This window comes from Eulemur rufifrons, chromosome 19, assembly GCF_041146395.1.
Source record: "Eulemur rufifrons isolate Redbay chromosome 19, OSU_ERuf_1, whole genome shotgun sequence".
Lineage (NCBI taxonomy): Eukaryota > Metazoa > Chordata > Mammalia > Primates > Lemuridae > Eulemur > Eulemur rufifrons.
The window spans coordinates 45,964,508-45,983,575 of NC_091001.1; the positions used below are offsets into that span (position 1 = coordinate 45,964,508).

At 55.6% G+C, this 19,068-nt stretch overlaps 1 protein-coding gene across 1 annotated transcript; it reads left to right on the plus strand.

Annotated features, from left to right (window-relative positions):
• The first annotated feature begins 846 nt into the window (after nucleotides 1-846).
• Nucleotides 847-16,892, plus strand: NT5DC4 (5'-nucleotidase domain containing 4). Its single transcript, XM_069493863.1, has 15 exons — nucleotides 847-860; nucleotides 10,841-10,914; nucleotides 11,011-11,128; nucleotides 11,229-11,324; nucleotides 11,536-11,627; nucleotides 11,740-11,797; nucleotides 12,125-12,218; nucleotides 12,434-12,487; nucleotides 12,741-12,824; nucleotides 13,120-13,143; nucleotides 13,762-13,923; nucleotides 14,206-14,272; nucleotides 14,373-14,543; nucleotides 15,629-15,689; nucleotides 16,796-16,892. Exons 1-15 carry the CDS (start codon nucleotides 847-849, stop codon nucleotides 16,890-16,892), a joined length of 1,266 nt encoding a protein of 421 aa, XP_069349964.1.
• The last annotated feature ends 2,176 nt before the right edge of the window (nucleotides 16,893-19,068 follow it).

Consider the following 19,068-nt stretch of genomic DNA (forward strand, 5'->3'; position numbering starts at 1 on the left):
GTGTGGGCTTCTGCATTCTATCTTTGTCCTTGACCATGTGAATAGAGATAAGGGCTGGGCTGTTCCTGCAGCTTGGGTCTCAGAGTAAAAAGATACGGAATAAAGCTCCATCTCTGAGTAATGCGGGTGAGAAATAAACCTTACTTGTAATCCCCTACAATTCTGGGGCTGTTTATTACAGCAGCCTAACCTGGTGAAAGCTGACCCATGCTGGGAAACAGTGCTGGGCTGTGCTTAGTTACAAAGTCCCCAGATGGCTCTGAGGAACTGGTTACCTGCTAACAGCGGCCTCTGTATTTGATTTGGATCTGCCCCCAGTTGACAAAGAAGCTGTGGTTGTTATTACAGAAACTAAGATATACCACGGGCAGTAGGATATCCCATACTTTACTGGTGGTGGTGCCAACTGCCGTGAACTTTCAGAAAGCCATTTGGCAATGTATAATAAGAGTCCTAAATAATATTTACTTCTAGAAATCTAGCTCAGGAGACTAATCAGAGATGTACCAGGAGGTTCATCGTGGAGTTATCTGAAAAACTAGAAAGCACCTAAATTCCCCACCACAGGGGAACAGTTTATACATTATTCGATAGGATGGATATTATGAAGCCATTAAAAATCAAATAGCTGAATATTTAATAACATGGGGGAGATGCAGGGTTTTAATACTGAGTGATACAAACAGGATACAGAACTATATACATACGACTGTCCTAATTTATATAATAAATTTAGGATCATGTAGTTTATAATTTTGTATCTTTTTTCACTTACATTGGGTGAATAAGCATTTCCCCCTTGATTGTCAAATACATAAATATGTATAAAAAGAAGACTGCGGGGAAATGAGCAAAAAATCGTGGTTATCTCTAGTACGTAGCATTTTCTTTTCTGTACTTTATATTTTCCAAACATTTTATGATGAATATGTGCTACTTTATAACCAGAAATAAGTAACTGCTAGTTAAAAATGAGAATTATTCCGGTCATCGCCAGGGCTGTGCCTTTGTGCTGTGGCTACCTAGAGGCCTAAACTGGGGCTCCTTGTCTAAGAATAAGCCTGTGTGTTTAATTAGGTCGCTCTCCTGCCGACCTAGAATCTCTGCACAGGGCGTAGCTTGTGCTGCCCAGGAGCCCCCAGGAGACACACCTCCGAGGGGACTCTGAGTGTCTCACAGACAGGCACCGGCTGTGCTTCTGCCTGCATTGAGCTTAGCGTGAATTTGAGGAATCTGTGACCTGTCACCCTGAAGGAGCTGCCACTCTTATGCCTCTCCACCCTATCTTCTTTAAACGTTAATTTAGATATATCTTATCAGAGAGAGAATGAAGACTTGGGAAGCAAACATTTTAACCATTTTGGGATGATAACAATTCATTAATTCACAATTCTGCTATGCCAGGCTGCTATTGTTCATTGTTCCCCATGGCCTTCCTGTTCTGTCCTGTGTCCCATACATTCAGGCCCTGGACTGGCCGGGGAGTGGATGGAGGGCGGGGGAGAATTCTCAGAAGTCGAATTTGCACAACAGCCAGAAGAGCGTGCTGGGAAGGAACTCATCCCCAGTGAAAAAGGAGCCTGGCACAGCCAGCTGGACCCTGTAGCAAGGCGGTAGGTGTAGACCTCTTGGTCTCCACCCCCAGGTTCTGTTTCACTTAAATCTTTATCCAGGTTTGGGCCTTGGCAGTGTGGTGTGTCGTGTGTGTGTGTGTGTGTGTGTGTGTGTGTGTGTGTGTGACTGAGAGTCCACAGTGTCCACGGTGTTGGACTGGGGAAGCTGCCATGCAGTTGGGGGCAGAATTGGGGACAGTCAGGGGAGGGGCAGCTGGGACTGGCAGCCTCACAGGAACAGAGCCTGTGAAAAAAATAGTACGACACCATCCACTTTCTTTTTTTTTTTCACCATCCACTTTCAAAAATAATTTTGGGTAGCTGTTTTACAACAATTCCTGTAAACTACCATGTGACTTCTATGTCCGTGGAGCACACCGTTCCCTCGCCTCACTTGGATCTGCCGTAGCCCCGCGCTGCAGGCCGGCACCTTGCACCTCGTCCTCCCTAGACTGCTCCACAACTGAACCTCAGACTTTATCATCTTTAATTCCTCTAAATTCAGGTATAATGCACACACGGCAAAGTACGTGAATCCCCATGCCCGATAGTATGTCTGTGAGATTCACTCTTGTTATTTCGGGGAGCATCGTTCATTTTTCTTTGTTGCTGACTCCATTGGATGGACACGTCACCATTTATTGATCCATTCTGGTGCTGATGGATGTTGGGGTGGGTTCCAGTTTGGGATGATTTTTTTTCACACATGTCTTTTGGTGGGCGTGTGCCATCTCTTCTAACCCGGGTTCCTTCCTGTGACCTCTGCTGCTTGTTGAGACCCTGGGGCCCACAGTGCCGCCGGGTTTCTCTCTAGTCAGTCTGGCTACTGCCTGGTCTCATTTCTTTCTTGGCCAAGACTCCTGCAAGGGTCGCCTTTCACATGCTGCTCTCACATCCCTGCCCTCTTCTCCACCCGACTCCTGCCGCATCGCACCACTGATGCCCCACTGGCCAAGGCCTTCTATGATCTACCTGTGGCCAAATGCAGGGACATTTGGGCCTTCTTGCCACTTAGCCTTTCTGCAGCACTGGCCCTGCCTGCAGGCTCTGGGACGCCCTCCTGCCGCTCTGCCTGCTCCCTCTCAGCCTCCTTTGCTGGATCCTGTCCTGTCTCCAGCCTACCTTGTTCCAGGGACTCTGTCTCTCTTCTCCTGCTCTGTCCCTCCTGCTGGATCTTCATCTGCCGCAGATGCTGATGCAACAACCCTCATCCTTGATCCTTAGATCCCCAAACCAAGGGGATTTTCCAAACTCTTTTGGTGGCAAACCTTGATCGGCCCTGACATGAGGTTATTTACCGTCTCTGTGCACCCAATTCGTGTGAATGAATATTCATGCGTTAGCTGCAGGAATGTCAATGTGTTTGATTGTGGGTTGCTGCAAGGGTGTGATCATGCATATATACAGGAAATCATGTATTACCTTCTTACATTCAGCAAATACTGAATCTGAATATAGCTGGCCTCAAAGGTTTCAGGTTAGGGACTGTGGACCCGGAGCTCCCAAGCCTGCCCAGGCCGGGCCTCCGCAGCTCAGAAACGGTGCCGTCTGCCCTCCCAATGAGCCCCCTTCCTTCCTGTTGGCATCTCTGTGGGGGTGGTCCCATGCTCCTTGGCCTCTTCAGCATCCCAGCCTCTTCCACACTGCACCCCCCACCCCCAGGATCCCCTATAGTTAATCAGTCCCCAGGTCCTGATTAACCCAGTGAGCCTCTGGCCTGTCCCACCTCCTCCATTTCCCATTAATTCCTGCTCCTTTCTGGGCTACTGCAGTGACTTCTCCGCAGCTCTGTGCTTGCTCACACCGACACCAGAGGCAGCTTTAAAAGCTAGGTGCAGCGCATCCTCATCCTGCTCAAAATGCTACTGGGCTCCCTGCACCCCCCAACCCCAGGCTCAAGGTCAAGCTCTTTAGTGGGACATGGGAGCCTTCCTGCTGTGGCCTCGTCCCCTCTCCCATCCCCTGTGGGTCCCCAGGACCGGCTGCGGGCTGGCTACACTGTCCTCCCTTTCACACCCACGGCTGCTCTGCTAAGAATTCTTCACGTGTCTGCCCAGGGAGCTCCTGTTCACATCTCAAAAGAGGGTGGGCATTACCTTCTTCTGGAACTGCCCTCACCCTAACCTCTACAAAGGCCCGTTTGTGGTGAAGTGCAGCTCTCCTGTTGCCGTCCTCCTAAATATTGCTCCCAAAGCCCCAGGTCTGTAATGGAATATTTTAGTAGGAGCTGAACTTCCGCTGTCAGTGCCACTTCACTGGAGCCCCACGGGAGTGACATCTCTCTGCCTTCCATGTGCTTTCTTGGCATCCCCCACTGCTCCCAGCGCCCTGGTTAACGCACTCTTCTCCTTCCAGTGTTGGAATGGTCCTCTCCCACCCCCCGGCAGAACTCAAGTCTAGGACAGCTGCCTAGTCTCTGCCATTCCTTCCTGTCCAGACTCACGCCAGCAGCTCGTGATCTGATCCCAGCCCAGACCTCACCTGCTCGAGGCCTGTGTCCCTGGTGGTCTCTCCGGCTCCTCCATGGCACAGTCTGTGTCCTGAACCGAATTCACCATGGCCCCTCCCCAGTCCACACCTTGGCCCTTTCCTCTAAGCTCCGCCCAGCAGCGGTGCCACCTGCCTTCATTGCAGATGGATGGGCTCCCTTTGTAACACTTCCCTTCCCTCCCCCTTGTCACGCATCAGTCTGCAAGCCAGCGTGGTTTGCTTCCTCTGTGTGTCTCCACCCACTCCCTTCCCAGAGTTACTTCTGCCCAGGGCTGGGTCACGGCTCAGCATCTCTCGCCCCACCCACTGTCACAGTCTCCCAACTCCTCCTCCTGTCAACCCCTCAGCGTGCCCTTCTCCACCCCAGGCCAGTGCACCTGGGACCAGCTCACTCTCTGCTTACCACCCTCCAAATGTGACCCATCACCTATGGGGTAGGTCTGGGGAGGCCGGCCTTGGCATGCCCCTTGTGTCCCTTGGCTGCGATCCTAGCCGTGTGCTTCCCTCTCCAGCCAAGCCTGGACTCCCTGGAATAAACGACATTCCACCTACCCTTGCAGGGATTCTGTTACGGCTTCCTCCTGGAGGAAGGCTTCCTTGGTCTCCCTGGGTACTCAAGGGCATCAGCTCATCTTTTCACTGTTTCCTAGTAATGTGTGTTGTCTCCCTTCTTTGACTGTGAATTCCCTAAAGGAGAAGTGACACATCTGATGCATCATTTTAAACCCAGTTTCCAGCACAGGCTTGGCATGAGGTGATGCTTAATAAATGCATGTGGTCTGGCTGGAATGATTTATGCATAGCGGCACGTGGAGTCTGCAGTATCTCTGACTCCCTCGCAATTCCCTCTGGCCCTGGCCCCTCTGCTCCAACCTGTCCTCATCCATCCAGACCCTGGGGTGTAGACACTTGTCCTCTCTTGACTCTTAGGGCTGAAGTGAGGGAGGTCGTGGGTCTCTGTTGGGGATACACCCCTGGCTTGGGTGCTCATCCCTCCCCTGGCCAGGCCGCAGTGGCAGCTGAGCAGGTTTGCCGTGGCCTTGGACGCTTCCCTTCCACCCCAGACCTTGCCTCAGGGCATCTCCCTGGCCTCTGCCGCTGGACCAGAGGCCTTCACCACTCAGCTGGAGATGTTCCTCCAAGACAGGGCGTGGCTGTCTTCTGAGCCTCCTGCACCCTCTCACTCTTCCCTGGGATCCCCAGGAGCTGGCGGGCTGCACAGCTGCTGCGCTGTGGGCCCCCTGGTTTTCCAGTTTAGGAGTAAATGAGGCCTCACTCCCTCTGAGGTCAATTTCACCTAAAAGAGGTTCCCCAAAGAGCCTTGCATTGACAGCAGATGGGGGAGCCTTTGTCCCCTGGCCTACCCTGCGTCCTCTGGGCTGTATGGTGGCATTCCTGTTCCCTGCTCCCTTCCAGGGGACTGCAGCTACAGGACCCCAAGGGCTCCAGCCTGAACCCGGAGGGTGGTGACTGGCAGGCCCTCTGCCCAGCCCCGGTCCCAGCATGCCCGCTTGCACAGTCACACGCGTTCATGTGTGCACATGCACCATACACACTGGCACCCACACTCATGCATGTGCATAAACATGCTCACACATGCACACATCCCCACATGCACACCCCTCACCCCCAGTACACACACAGCACAAACTCCCAGCAACTTCCATTGTTTTGATGGAAGGAGAGACAGGTGCTTGGAAGTTTCCCAATCTTTCGCACTAAGTCTCTCCCTCCATGACCCCTGACCTGAGGAAGGGGCCAGCCTTTGCCCTGGGTGAGGCAGAATTGTATCTGGGCCGTGGTGCCCCATGGCCCTGACTAAGCCCCAGGCTCTCCCTAGCAAATAGCGTCCACCCTGATCAAAGTCTGATCATAGTCCCTCCCTAGCCACCCCAGAATATGCCCTTTGGAAGTGTGGCCACATCAGAGGGGAGAACACAGCTGGGGCCACAACCCTGGCTGGGGCTCTGATGGCCATTGCCCTGGAAGCAGGTTCCACCCTTTCTGTTTGTTTCTTTTAGAGACAGGGTCTCACTCTGTCACCCAGGTTGGAGTACAGTGGCAGGATCAGAGTTCACTACAACCTCAAACTTCTGGGCTCAAGTGATCCTCCTGCCTCAGCCCTTTGAGTGACTACGGGTATGCACCACCATTCCTGGCTAATTTTTAAAATTTTTGTAGAGATGGGGGTCTCACTATGTTGCTCAGGCTGGTCTTGAACTCCTGGACTTAAGCAATCCTCCCACCTCAGCCTCCAAAGTGCTGGGATTACAGGTGAGATTCCATCCTTTGCTGTCCCCTGTGATCCATTTCCTTTCTGCCTCTCAGCCCTGGCTCCTTGCTGGCTACGTGAAATTCTTTTCTCCTTTAAGCTAACTGATAAAAATTCTACATTTCCTTAAAGACCTCATCCAAGACTCTCCTCTACTGAAAAGATCTCCTGGTACACCTCTTGGGTCCCCACCTCTATCCACCTGAACCAGTGGCACCTATGCAAGGAAGCCCCTGTCTGGGGGAGGTTTCTGGTTATCCTGAGAGGGTTTCTCCAAGGTGAGGGGAATGGAAGGCTCCCCAGCCCGGGCTGCAGGTCCTGCATTGCCAAAGCTACTGTGGATGAGCCTCGGAGATCTGGAAGAACGCTCTGACTGAACGGTGTGGAACATGTGAGCTGTGATAGCCACACCCCACACCTGGCCCCTGCCTGGCTGGGCACCCCTGTTCTGCTGACCTCTCTGAGTACAGGCATCCACAGTGGGCAAAGCCACCAGATGCCTGGCCTTGACACTGAAAAGAGACACCGTCTGGGTGGAGGAATCCAGAGGAACATTGGCTGGTGGGTCCTGTTTCCACCTCCTCCTTCAGTAGAGGAGAGGTGCTGAGCCCAAAGCGCAGAAGAGGGCAGGGAGAGGAGCAGATCTCTGGGACAGTAATGGGGGCACTGGGAAGGGGTCTTGGAACACACTCTCTTTTAACAATTTTTTAAAATTTGGGGCTGGGAGGGGTGGCTCACACCTCTAATCTTAGCACTCTGGGAGGCCAAGGCAGAAGGATTGCTTGAGGTCAGGAGTTCAAGACCAGCCTGAGCAAGAGCAAGACCCTGTCTTTATTAAAAATAGGAAAATTAGCCAGGCATGGTGGCACGTGCCTTTAATCCCAGCTACTTGGGAAGCTGAGGCATGAGGATCGATTGAACTCAGGAGTTTGAGGTTGCTGTGAGCTAGGCTGACACCATGGGCACTCTAGCCCAGGCAACAGAGGGAGACTATGTCTTAAAAAAAAATTTTTAATTTGGAAATAATTTCAAGTTTATGAAAAGTTATAAAGATAAAAAATAGTACAGAGAACAAATAGGCTTACACCCTTTACCAAGATTTACCTATCGTTAGCATTTTATTCCATTTGCTTTATCATTTGTCCCTGCCTCATATGTGCACACACACGTATGTATGTACGTGTGTATGTGTGCATGTATGTACACATGATTGTTTTTCCTGAACCGTTTGAAGGTGAGTTACAAACATCATGACCTTTACACGAAATTCTTCAGAGAGTGTTTCCCAAGTATAGGGATAGTTTCTTACATTACCACAGTAGTCATCACCTTCACAGGTTTACTTTGAGACAGTGCTTTAATCCACCACTCATATTCCAATTCCAACTTAATGACGTCCTGCACTATATGCCCCTGAAGTGCAGGATGCAGCCCAGGCTCAGCTACTGCATATTCTCCATGGTTCTTTAGCCTCTTTTGATCTGGAACATTTCTTCTGCCTTTCTTTGTCTTTTATGACATTGAAAAGTCAAAGGGCTTTTGTGAGGGACCGTGGCAGAGGCGGTTTTGCCTATGGTTAAGAGTAGACGCTGGCGCCCGACTCTGCCCTTTATTAGCTCTGTAAGAGTGGGCGAGTTGCTTAACGCTTTTGTGGTGCAGTTTAATCATCTGTAAATTCAGAATAGCAGTCAGCCTACCTTGTGGGGTTGTTACGAGGCCTGGCACACAGTAAAAAGAGTGCAAGTATTCACTTGTTAGTATGACAAACCTCCTCTTCCTGAGCGGGCTCCAAATGCAGCCCGCCCGCAGGTGTGCCTGCAGCAGTGGCTCAGGGATCAGGGCCAAGGAGGGCCCTGGGACAGCCCGTGGTCCTCTCTGACTGGGTATGCGTTAGCCAAGGGCCTCTGCGGTCTGGACGAGCAGCCGTGTCCTAGGATGGCAGCAGAGACCACCCCAGCTGAAGACTCAACAGACAGCAACGTGGGGCCTCAGGACCCACCAGGAAGCGGTGCCCTTCCCCATTACCCCACACCGTTCAGTCAGTCGCAGGAGATGACCTGGTGTTTGCCTGGAGAAGTGACTTGAGCAGCTGCCGAAGTGACAGTGTGTACCTGAACATCACTGGATGGCTCCCCTGCCCTCAGCTGCAAGGGGATCTTGAGACCCTAAGTGCAGCTATAGGAAAACCAGGTAACATTTTTGTACCCCTGCCGTGTTAACTCCCAGCAGGAGGGCCGAGGGACTTCCCAGAGACTTCCCACAGCCTCCTCCTTCTCTTTCCTGCCCTAGAGGGGAAACATGCAATGTGGGAAAAGGGCTTAAAAGGGCTCGCATGAGATGAGCAGATAGCATGGAATCATGGGTGGAAGCGACTCCAGAAATCCTCTTGATTTCTGAAACGTGAGTCTCCTCTGACACCCTCAAATGCAGGTTGCCATACGCAGCCTGCCACCCATCCGTCCATCCCGCTGCCTGCCCGTTTATCTGTCCATCCCTCCGTCCAATGAGGGAACGGGTCTCCTGCAGCCCACACATCCTTGCCGCACCCCCAACCACCCTCATATAGTCACACGGCGCTTAACGCCAGGGGTATGGTCTGAGAAATGCGTCGTTAGGCCATTTTGTCGTGTGATGCCACAGAGTGCACTCACACAAACCTGGACGGCACCGCCTCCTGCACACCTAGCTACAGCCTAGGCTCCCGCCAGCATCACCGCACACGTGTGAGTCATGCCTAGCGTTAGACGGCTGTGGCATCCCTCGGTGATAGGAATCTCTCAGCTCCGTTATAAACTCATGCGACCACTGTCCTACATGCGGTCCGTCGTTGGCTGAAACATCAGCATGCCGCGCATGACTGTCGTTGCTCAGCTGGCCTCGTCCAGGAAGGAGCTACTCCGTAGATACGCTTTTCTTGGTTCCAGATAACTTTTACCCCTTTAAAAGTGCCAACTTCATTTAGTTTAGCCATTTTGAAGAGAAAGTTTACTAAAATGTACCATAAACCTGTCTTCCTTTTTAAAAGAGGACATGCTACCTCATCTAAGTGTTTCTGGTGGAGGCAGGTTGCGGCTCTCAATGGAAGTCACATGCTTTGCTGTGAGCCAGCGGCCTGGGCCCTGGGGAGAGTTTGGCTCTACACTAACCACCCGACCCCCCACAGTTGCTCTTTCCCCGCCCCCATTCTGAGATCCCAGTTGTCTGCCCCTCTTACAGCTCTTGGCATGCTTCTAGCAATGTCTTCTTTCAATGGCCTTGAGCTGGGAAATTTGATAACCAAATGTGTTAGAATTGTGTAGAAAGCAAGAGTACTGAGTTGTTTATTTACCAAAGACTCTTTTATTTTTAAAGCACAGAGCCTCCTGCCTTTGTAATTCCTATGTTTGCTTCATTCTGGGTTCTCTGCTACTTTCTAGGCAGTCGAGATTCCTGGATCCATAAGCCCTGGACATGGAGGTGGCACAGTGCAGGTGAATTGTCCTTCCTTTGTCCTTGCTGCTTTCTCTCTTGAAGAAGGGCTGAGATGCCAGAGACTGTCCTGGATGACACCTCCCTCAAAGGGGGTTGGGGGAGAGCGGGAGCAGGTGGGACCTGCTGGTCAGTGGTGTCCGCAGCCTCTTGGGGAGAGGGGAGCGGCTGGGCCCCACTGATAGTGTGCAGGAGGCTGGGGAAGGGACGGTCGCCTCTTACTCCTGATGGCGATGGCCAGTGTGGACGGGGCAGCACCACGGGAGCCCAGCCGGGGGCCTGAAGGCCTGGACTCCTCCCAAGGTCTGACGCAGGACTGGCACCAGAGGTGAGACGAGCACTTGAGGTGGGGTCGGGGGGTCTCAGCCTGCAAACAGCCCACACAGCACAGCAGCACACAGTGACTTTTTAGATACACAGATATGGGGACATCCAAAATGCAGACAAGCACTGGTGCTCACAGGGGACACCCTTCTATAGGTGGCAGTGGCCCCTCAGGTGGAGACACTGACAGCATACATTCCGGCAGGAAGTCCCCTTCACTTTCTTTCCCCCCCACAACAATCTCTCCTTCACCCCTGACACGGTGTCATGGGCTACCGAATTCTGACAAACACGTCATCTCTGAACTTGGACACAAGTACCCTCCTTCGGAAAGTGACAACCCCCACACTGACAATCACTCATCGTCACACACAGGGAACACATGCCTGCATGGTGGGACAGCGAGCTGCCCATGCTCTGCACTTACGCAGACACACGCTCGCACACGCACTCACACTCGCTCATGAGCACGCTTGCACGGACATGCCCATGCACTTGCGTTCAGGAACACGTGGGCTAGAGGAGGCCCTGGCTGGCCTGTCCCCCACCCCATGCTTTCTGCAGCTGCAGGGGTGCTGTGCCCCCTCTGCTGGGTTCCCACCCCCATGCCTCCTTGGGTCTTAGACTTTGGGGGCCTGGCAGGCTGAGCCCAACATCTTCCTCTGCTCCCCAGGATTTTTGTCAACCGCAGTCTGGCACTGGGGAAGATTCGTTGCTTTGGCTTTGACATGGACTACACTCTGGCTGGTAGGGAGGGCTGGACACAGCTTATTTGGGGCTGCGGGGAGCAGGGGATGGGCAGCCGGGCACCGACGGGCCTGGGTCTGCTTGGGCCTCTTGCAGCCTACAGGTCCCCGGCGTACGAGGCTCTGGCCTTCGAGCTGCTGCTGGAGCGCCTGGTGTGCATCGGGTACCCGCACGAGATCCTGTGCTACACCTACGACCCGGCCTTCCCCACCAGGTGCGGGGGGGGGGGGGGGTGTGGTGTGGGGGGAGCCTCCAGCCAGGTGGGCGGCAACTGGCCCCGGTGCCCCACCCACACCCCCGAGCTCTCTCCCCAGGGGGCTGGTGTTTGATGCGCTCTACGGGAACCTGCTGAAAGTGGACACCCACGGGAACGTGCTACTGGGTGCCCACGGCTTCACCTTCCTCTCGGAGTAATGGGTGGGGTGGAGGTGGCAGGGAGGAGGGGAGGATGCTCACCATGGGGGTGCAGAGCGAGTTGAGAGGAGGGATTCAGATCACCCCAGACATCAGCTGGATTGGGGAGGTGGAGGCAGGAAGCAATGGCTGGGGTCTGATGGCCTCTGGGGGGTGCTGGGGAGGGGCATGGCTGCACCCAGCTCCTCCCCTCCCCCTTTCTGCCAGAGCGGAGATCTGGAGCTTCTACCCCAGCAAGTTCATTCAGAGGGACGACCTGCAGCGGTTCCACGTCCTCAACACGCTCTTCAACCTGCCTGGTGGGTGGAGGGTGGGTGGGGGGTGCAGGGATGTGGTCCTCGGGGCCCAGCTCTGGCCTGGGGGGTGGCTGCTTGCTCCCTGGCTGGCGACTGACTGGCCTCTCCGCCCCAGAAACCTACTTCTATGCCTGCCTGGTGGACTTCTTCTCTGGCTGCTCCCGCTACACCAAGTGCGTCCTGGGCCCTGCCCAGCCCAGGGGTGACCAACAGGACACTGCCTCTGCCCAAGGGCCATCCCCAAAGTGGGGGCAGAGGGCCCTCCTGGGGGGCTTGGGGAGCTCAAGGAGCTCACTGCAGGGTGGCCTCCAACCCTGTAATCAGGGCTGCCCCAGGGGTGACCCTTAGTCCAGGATAATGCCCCTCCCAGGATGGCCGGGACATGAGCCCAGTGTAGGCCTCAGTGTGGCTGGAGGGGTCACTCTGGTATGGGCTCCAGGGTTGGTGGCCACCTCAGGCCCCCTTATTGGCCTCCCCTGACCCCCCTTGGCCTGCCCCAGCTGTGACACTGGCTATCAGCATGGGAACCTCTTCATGTCCTTCCGAAGCCTCTTCCAGGATGTAACTGAAGCCATGAATAACGTCCACCAGTCGGTGAGTGGTCAAGGACCCCAGGACCCCTGGCCTGTGTGCCCCTGGTGCTCCTGGGCAACATGCAGGCCCCCAGTTCCTGTAGACTTCCCGCTCCTCTTCCCATGGAGGATTGTGGTCTGGGCTCCCCGGTGCCACTACCCCTGTCCCCCACACATGTACACACACACACACACACACACACACACATGCACACAGAGCTCTGCTTCCTCCTGCAGGGCTGTCTCAAGGAGAAGACCCTGGAGGACTTGGAGAAATATGTGGAGAAGGACATGAGTGGCCTTAGACCCAGGGCCATGACCAGACCCCTGTCCTGGAGCAGGGCTGCCCCCTTCCCTGGCCCCCTCAAGGTTTAGACAGAGCTCTGCACCTTGGCATTGCTCAGGCCTTCCTGCCTGGCCTGCAGCCCACCTGCCTGGAGGCTGGGCTGGGGGTGAGCTCCCGGGAGGCTGGACCCTGGGGAGGGAATCCCAGGGCAGCTGTGGGAGGTCCTGACCCGGGAAGTCACTCTGATCTCTGCCCCAGGCACGACTCCCCATCCTGCTGGGCAAGATGAAGGAGGTTGGGAAAGTGTTTCTGGCCACCAACAGCAGCTACAACTACACGGATGTGAGTGCGTATATTGGTGGGGGGAGGGGGGGCCTAGGCCTCCTTTCTGGCCCCAGGGACACTGAGGCAGTGCTGAGACAGTGAGGGCTGGGGAGGAGCCGGGACCCTCCTTACTCCGCTGCCTGGCTGGCTTCTCGGGTTCCATGCCCTGGCCTTTCAGCCCCAGTGGAAGGAGCAGCTGCCCCACCTCACACTTCCGTGGCCCTGGGGGGATGGCGGGTGAGGGCAGAGGCAGGCAGTGGCCCCCTGGCCTGGCTCAAGCCTGGTGCCCTGACCCCTGCACTGTCCTCTCCAGGCCATCATGACCTACCTGTTTGGTGTCAGTGAGGTGAGCATTGTGTCTGTGGCTGGGGTGGGCTGCCCGAAGGGTGGAGGCCAGGCTGTGACGCGCTGCGAGGGTCTCTCCCCTGCCCAGCCTCTCCCTGAGGAAGACCCAAGTGTGGGAGGGGCCTCCACATGGCGGGGCCTCATCGGAACCTCCCCAGTGGGCAGGAGGCTGGTGACCTCAGCCAGGCCACAGGAGGAACTTTGGGGAATGACCCAGAAAGAGGCAGTCAGGTGTCTGGGGCGGGGGGGAAGGGGAGGGTGAGATGAGGGCACAGCAGCCCAGGGGAGGGGCCTGCATGGCAGGGTCTGGGCCCTGAGAGTGACCAGGCACCTCTGGGCAGGCAGTGGGGCCCTCACTTGGTGGCCGTGCTGGTGCTATGTGTCCTTGGGTCGCTCTGCCTGCTCTGGGAGGACTCTGGGGCTGACCTGAGAGCCACTCCATGTCCAACACCAACCCCCACAAATGCCCGAGAGCACTTCCTAGAGCCCAGCTTGGCTGGGGCCGATGGGCAGCGAGACTTCCTGGTTCCCAGGCCGGGAGATCTCAGCCGGCTGGGAGGCAGGCGGGTGGGGTCAGGCGGCCGCGGTGACCGGCTGCGGCAGGGTCCAGTTTCCAGGCTGTGTGTGCCCTGAGAGCCTGCACACACCCACGCCCGCCCCACAGGCCGAAGCCCCAGCCAGGCCCTGGAGGTCCTTCTTTGACCTGATTGTGGTGGACACGCAGAAGCCACGCTTCTTTGCAGAGGGGACGGTCTTGAGGCAGGTCAACACAGTAATGGCAGGGGCTGCTGGCAGGAGCTGAGGCCCCGTACACCTCAACCCAGAGGCCACAGTTGGGGGAGGGGAGCCTGCCTGCCCCTTAGCCTTGACTGGCCATGGCAGCTGCCGCTCTGCCGCCCTGGCTGCCTGGAGGCAGGGACCAGGGGACCCTTTCAGGGCCCCTGCTGCCTCCCTCCTCCCACTGCCCATGGTTAGCCGGCTGCTCCCAGCCCCCAGTCCCTGACCAGGGGTAGAAGATGAAGTTCTGATCCAGGGCACCCCTCTCCCCCTCCAGGACTCAGGGAAGCTCCGCGTGGGCACCTACACTGGGCCCCACCAGCACTGTGCAGTCTACTCTGGAGGTACCAGCCCCTACCCTGCCCCTGCTAGGAGCCCACGTCCCTGTCCTGCCCCACCAGGACAGGAAGGGTGAGGCAGTGTCTGTCCTCCCTTGGTGGGCAGGCTCGTCGGATGTGGTGTGCGAGCTGCTTGGGGTGCGGGGGAAGGACATCCTGTACATTGGGGACCACATCTTTGGGGACATTCTCAAGTCCAAGAAGCGGCAGGGCTGGCGGACTTGCTTGGTGGTTCCCGAGCTGTCCTGGGAGCTGGACATCTGGGCCCGGGAGAAGGGTGAGCTGTGGGGGGAGGAGCAGGCGGAGGGCCCTTTTGTCGTCTTCCCCTTTTCCCCTGGAGGGCTATCAGTGACCAGGAATCCTGTCCACTCTGTGGCTTATGAGGGAGGATCTATTTTATGCACAAGGAAATAGAGAGCCAGAGAGGTTCAGCGGCTTGCCCAAAGTCACATAGCTGGCAGGGGCAAAGCTAGGACTCAAATCCTCATCTCCTGACTCCAGAGTCCTGTGGCGTTTCTGCAGCCTGGGGCTTCCTTTCTCACCTGACCGCACCCTCCCCACCTGCCCTGAGATCTCCCTGAGTGACCGGGAATGACCTGAAGTCATGCTCAGGGTCAGGAATTTCTATGAGCTCAGACAATTTGGAATTTGTTCTAAGAGCTGAGGCTTTAGGTTTGACTCATTGCCATGTGACTTTGGGAAGGTCACCTGACTCCCTCAATGGCTTCCTCACCTGTCCCATGGGGCCTGTGGGGCCTGCGCTGTCCCTGCTCTGCTCTGGGCAGAGTCTCACCTGACGTAAGGGGTCTTGGATGTTGTGCACACAGCTGGGGGAGGGAAGTCCCCAGCTGGGCCCAGGCAGACAAAGGCAGGCAGGGCCACTGGGTGGCTCAGGCTGTCACCCACCCCTGCTGTCCGTTGTTCGGTTTTCAGAGCAGTTGGAGCGGCTGAAGAGGCTGGACACAGGCCTGGCGGACCTGTACCAGTGAGACCCTGGCCTTTCTGGGGTGGGGGTGGGGTGTGGGGAGAGGGATGGAGGGGTGGCAGCCCACGTCCAGGCCTCATGGCAGGGCCCCGGCCAAGGTGGTCAGGAAGTCAAGAAGACCTGTTTCAGCCTGAGCTTCCCTAGTGAACTGGACTTGGGAACCCCTGTGATCCCCTTGGGACTGCCCATGCTCTGTGACCTCTAAGCCTTTCCTCCTAAGCCACACAGCACCGACTCAAGGGCCTGCCCTCTCACACACCCAGCCCAGCACCCCACTGCATGCCCGCGTGGTGCCCCCCTCATGGGGTCTAGGGAGGTTGTGCCTGGAACTCTGCTCTGCTCCTCTCCTCTTGGGTCACGTGGCTCTTTTGCTCCAGGCACATGGATGGGAGCACTCGTGGGCTGCAAGTCATCGGCTCTGCCAAGAGGGAGATCCAGGTGAGAGCTGCATAGCAGATGAAGATGCCAGCCCAGCAGGGCTGCTTTGTCCTGGGTCTGGGGCCCAGTTACCTGCTTCTTCCCAACCTCCCCGAGCTCCCCATGTCTTGTCAGCCAGCGCCCTCTGCTGGCCAAGGTCCCAAAGGACCTCAGTGTGCTCTGGAGGAAGGGCTGAGTTGAGCGTGTTTGCCGGCTTGCCTCCTGTCCCTGAGTCCCCACCAATAACCCTTCCTGAGAAGTGCATACCTGCGGGGGTGGATTCCCAGGTAACCGACTAGCCAGCTCTGATCAACGTCTGGGCTCAGCCAGAGAAGGGGCTGAGGAAATGTGATTTAGAACTAGTGAGCTGAGGGTGCTGGAAAAAGAGAAGAAAGGAAAACATTCCTTTGTGGCATTACTGACCAGCCACCAAAGCTGGGGGTTCTCACAGGCCAGTCAGGGTAAGGGAGTCAGGCCACTTGTCCATCCCAGCCAGGCCCAGCTGGGACCAAAAACAAAGGGTCTTTGCAGAGCCTTTTGCAGGTTGTAAAGCGTCAGGCATATGAAGCACAGCCATTCCATCATCCCACAGCCTTGCTAGGGGACTGGGCAGGGACTGTCACCTTTATTTTACAGATGAGGAAACTGAGGCCCAGGGAGGGTCACCCTGGCTCTAAAATCAGGACCTGGTGGTGGGGTGGGGACCTGCCAGGAGAGCAGGAGGGGACTGGGGGTGAGGGCCTAGGGGTGGGCTGGGGGTCTTTGCCAGGTCCTCTGCTGGGCCATCAGAGGGAAAATTAGGCTGCGGGTTTAGTCCTGGAGGTCACTATCCAGGGTCAGGCAGGTAGCTGTGAGGGAAGCCCAGAGTGGGGCCTGTGGCAAAGCAGAGAGCTGCCCCACCTCCAAAAGCACATTATGAGGCTGGTGGGTTTAAATCATGCAGCTCCTTCCCTTCAGGTGGGCATGGGCCTCCATGTCTCCAGGTGGGAGACCCAGGGAGGGAGTAGGTGAGGGCAGGGCTGGGCTGGCTCCAGCAGGGGGTGGCTCTCAGGGCGGGCTGCCAGCCCTGGGTTGTGCAGGGCAGGTGGGCTGGGATCTCATTTCAGTGTTTGCTCCTCTGGCCAGAGGGTCACCCGCGAGCTGGACCTGTGCTACAGCACCATGGGCAGCCTGTTCCGCTGTGGTTTCCGCCAGACGCTCTTCTCCAGCCAGCTGATGCGCTAGGCAGACCTCTACACTGCCACCTGCCTCAACTTCCTGCACTACCCGCTCAGCTCGCTGTTTCGGGCGGCCCCGGAGTTGGTGGGTCCCTGACTGTCCACCCCAGAGGGACCTACTGGTCCCAAGCCCAGGCTGGAGCTTGCAAGTCTGCCAGACTCAATTTCCCGCCTCCAGACACAAGGGCCTTGCAGATAACTGTCCACACCCTAAAAAAATGCACGGGAGGCGTCAAGGTGATACAAATGAGATGCCTGTGCTGGGGAGATTCCTCCTCATGCCCAGCCTTAACTCCTGCTGTAAATTGAGACCACACTGTCTCATCGTTTCCTTGGCAGAAATGATACCAGTTGCAGGGAGGAAGGCACTGTCCTACCCTCAGTAAACACACAGTGACTGCGGGGAGGTGGAGGAAGCAGAGGATGATACAGTAAACACCCAGCTGGTTTTCCTCTGGGAGACGGAGGATGCTCTGGGGTTGAGGTCAGGGAGGTAGAGGCAGCCGTGATGTTGCTGGGCAAGGGTTGGCGGGAGCCGAGCATGCAGGTCAGTCTTCCAACAAAGCATCATTATTTCCATGTTATAAGATGCACAGTCTGCAGGGAAGGATCTGGACTTGAAACCGGGTCTTCAGGGCTCCCTGTCCCTTGCTTTCCCGGCCGCCTTTGGCTGCCTTCCAGATGTTCGAATGAGGAAAAACCGTTTATTGTCTACTATGTTTCCTGCACTGGGCTAGGTGCTTTTCATCGCTTATGCTTAATGCTCAGTGTAACTCAGCAAAGTAGCTTTTATTATCCTCATTTTGCCATTGGCTAAATGGAAGCACAGAGAATCTGTAACTTGCTGTCACACAGTTCATGGATCCCAGAGCTGGGATTTGAACCCAGGGCTGTAGGACTCCAGGGGACACACTTTGTCCCCTGCACTGTGCCCCCACATGCTCTCACTTGGCACCCCCCTTGGCAAAGCTGGGGGTCCCAGGCATAGCCATTCATACTGTTAGACATTACTGCTACGTAGAGATGAGACAGGTGAACAGAAAGCACCCCCCAGGGACCTTTAGTCCACAGTGCTGGCCTGGGGTTTTTGAGGAAGTAAAACCCAGCTGCCAGAATCTTCTTTCCACTGCCAACCCTCCCAGCTCCCACTTCTGCAGCATCCTCGCTGGGCAGAAAGTTGGCAGCTGTGGGTGGGGGAGTCTCTGCACACCTGAGGAACCTTGGACGGCCTCACCATTGATGGAGCTGCTGCATCTACATCGCTTTTATCCCTACAGATGCCACATGAGTCAGTCGTGGAGCAAGAACGGGCCAGTTTGGCCCTCACCTCCTGCCCCCTCCCCTGCAGCCAGAGGGTGAGTGGCTGGGAGGGGCTCTGTGGCTTGGGGCTCCTGTGGGCTACTGCAGTGGTTCCCAATGGGGTGGTGTCACCCAGTGGGCACTTGGAAATTTGCAGGGGCTCCTTTTTTGTCTTCAAGTGTAGTCATTCTTGAGTATTTATGTCAAAATACATATTATTTTATGGTAAATTGCTTTTCTTTTTGTTTCTCCTTTGTTATATAGTTAGGGTATTATATTGATTTTTAAAATTATAGAGATAATTATGAATTTCAATTCAGGATAGAACAAGGGAAATTAAAGTATTTGTTTTTAAAATGGGGCATTGGGTTGGAAATTCCCGCAGGTTCTGCTCAGCAGGGGTTAGCTGGACCCTGCACCCTGCACACCCCCACTGGCTGATCCACTGTACCAGCCCCTCCCCTCCAGGGGAGGTTGCAGGACGGGCACCCTCCCAAGCCGACTTCCTCTCCTGACAGCCTCTATAAACCCCACGAGCAGCAGCTCTGCTTCAGAACCCTGAGGCTTTGTGCTGCCTGACCTGCCTCTGAGCTGAGACATGAGTGGCCGCCTTGCTCCTCTCCTCCCTGGGTTCTGCATCCCCAAAGCCTGCCTTAGGGTTCCTGCTCCTACCCTGGCTTTCCTAGGGCTCGCTTTTTAGATACTCATCTCCTAGGTTCCCTTTAGCTGGGTGGTTCCAGGCATAGTGTGTGTTCTTTCAGCCAGTGTTTACGAGCACATCGGCAATGTTAGAAGATGAATCCTAAGCTACTTTGCTCTTGCCTAGGAGAAGCTCAAAATTCAAGTGCATTCATAACCTTTCCTCAGTGGTTTGCAACTATTTT

Bases quoted from the DNA above. Each gene is read 5' to 3' on its own strand.
- NT5DC4 (XM_069493863.1), top strand. The intron at 13,144-13,761 runs GTCAGTGAGGTG...GGCAGGGTCCAG, and splicing joins TCATGACCTACCTGTTTGGT to TTTCCAGGCTGTGTGTGCCC. The intron at 14,273-14,372 runs GTACCAGCCCCT...CTTGGTGGGCAG, and splicing joins CTGTGCAGTCTACTCTGGAG to GCTCGTCGGATGTGGTGTGC.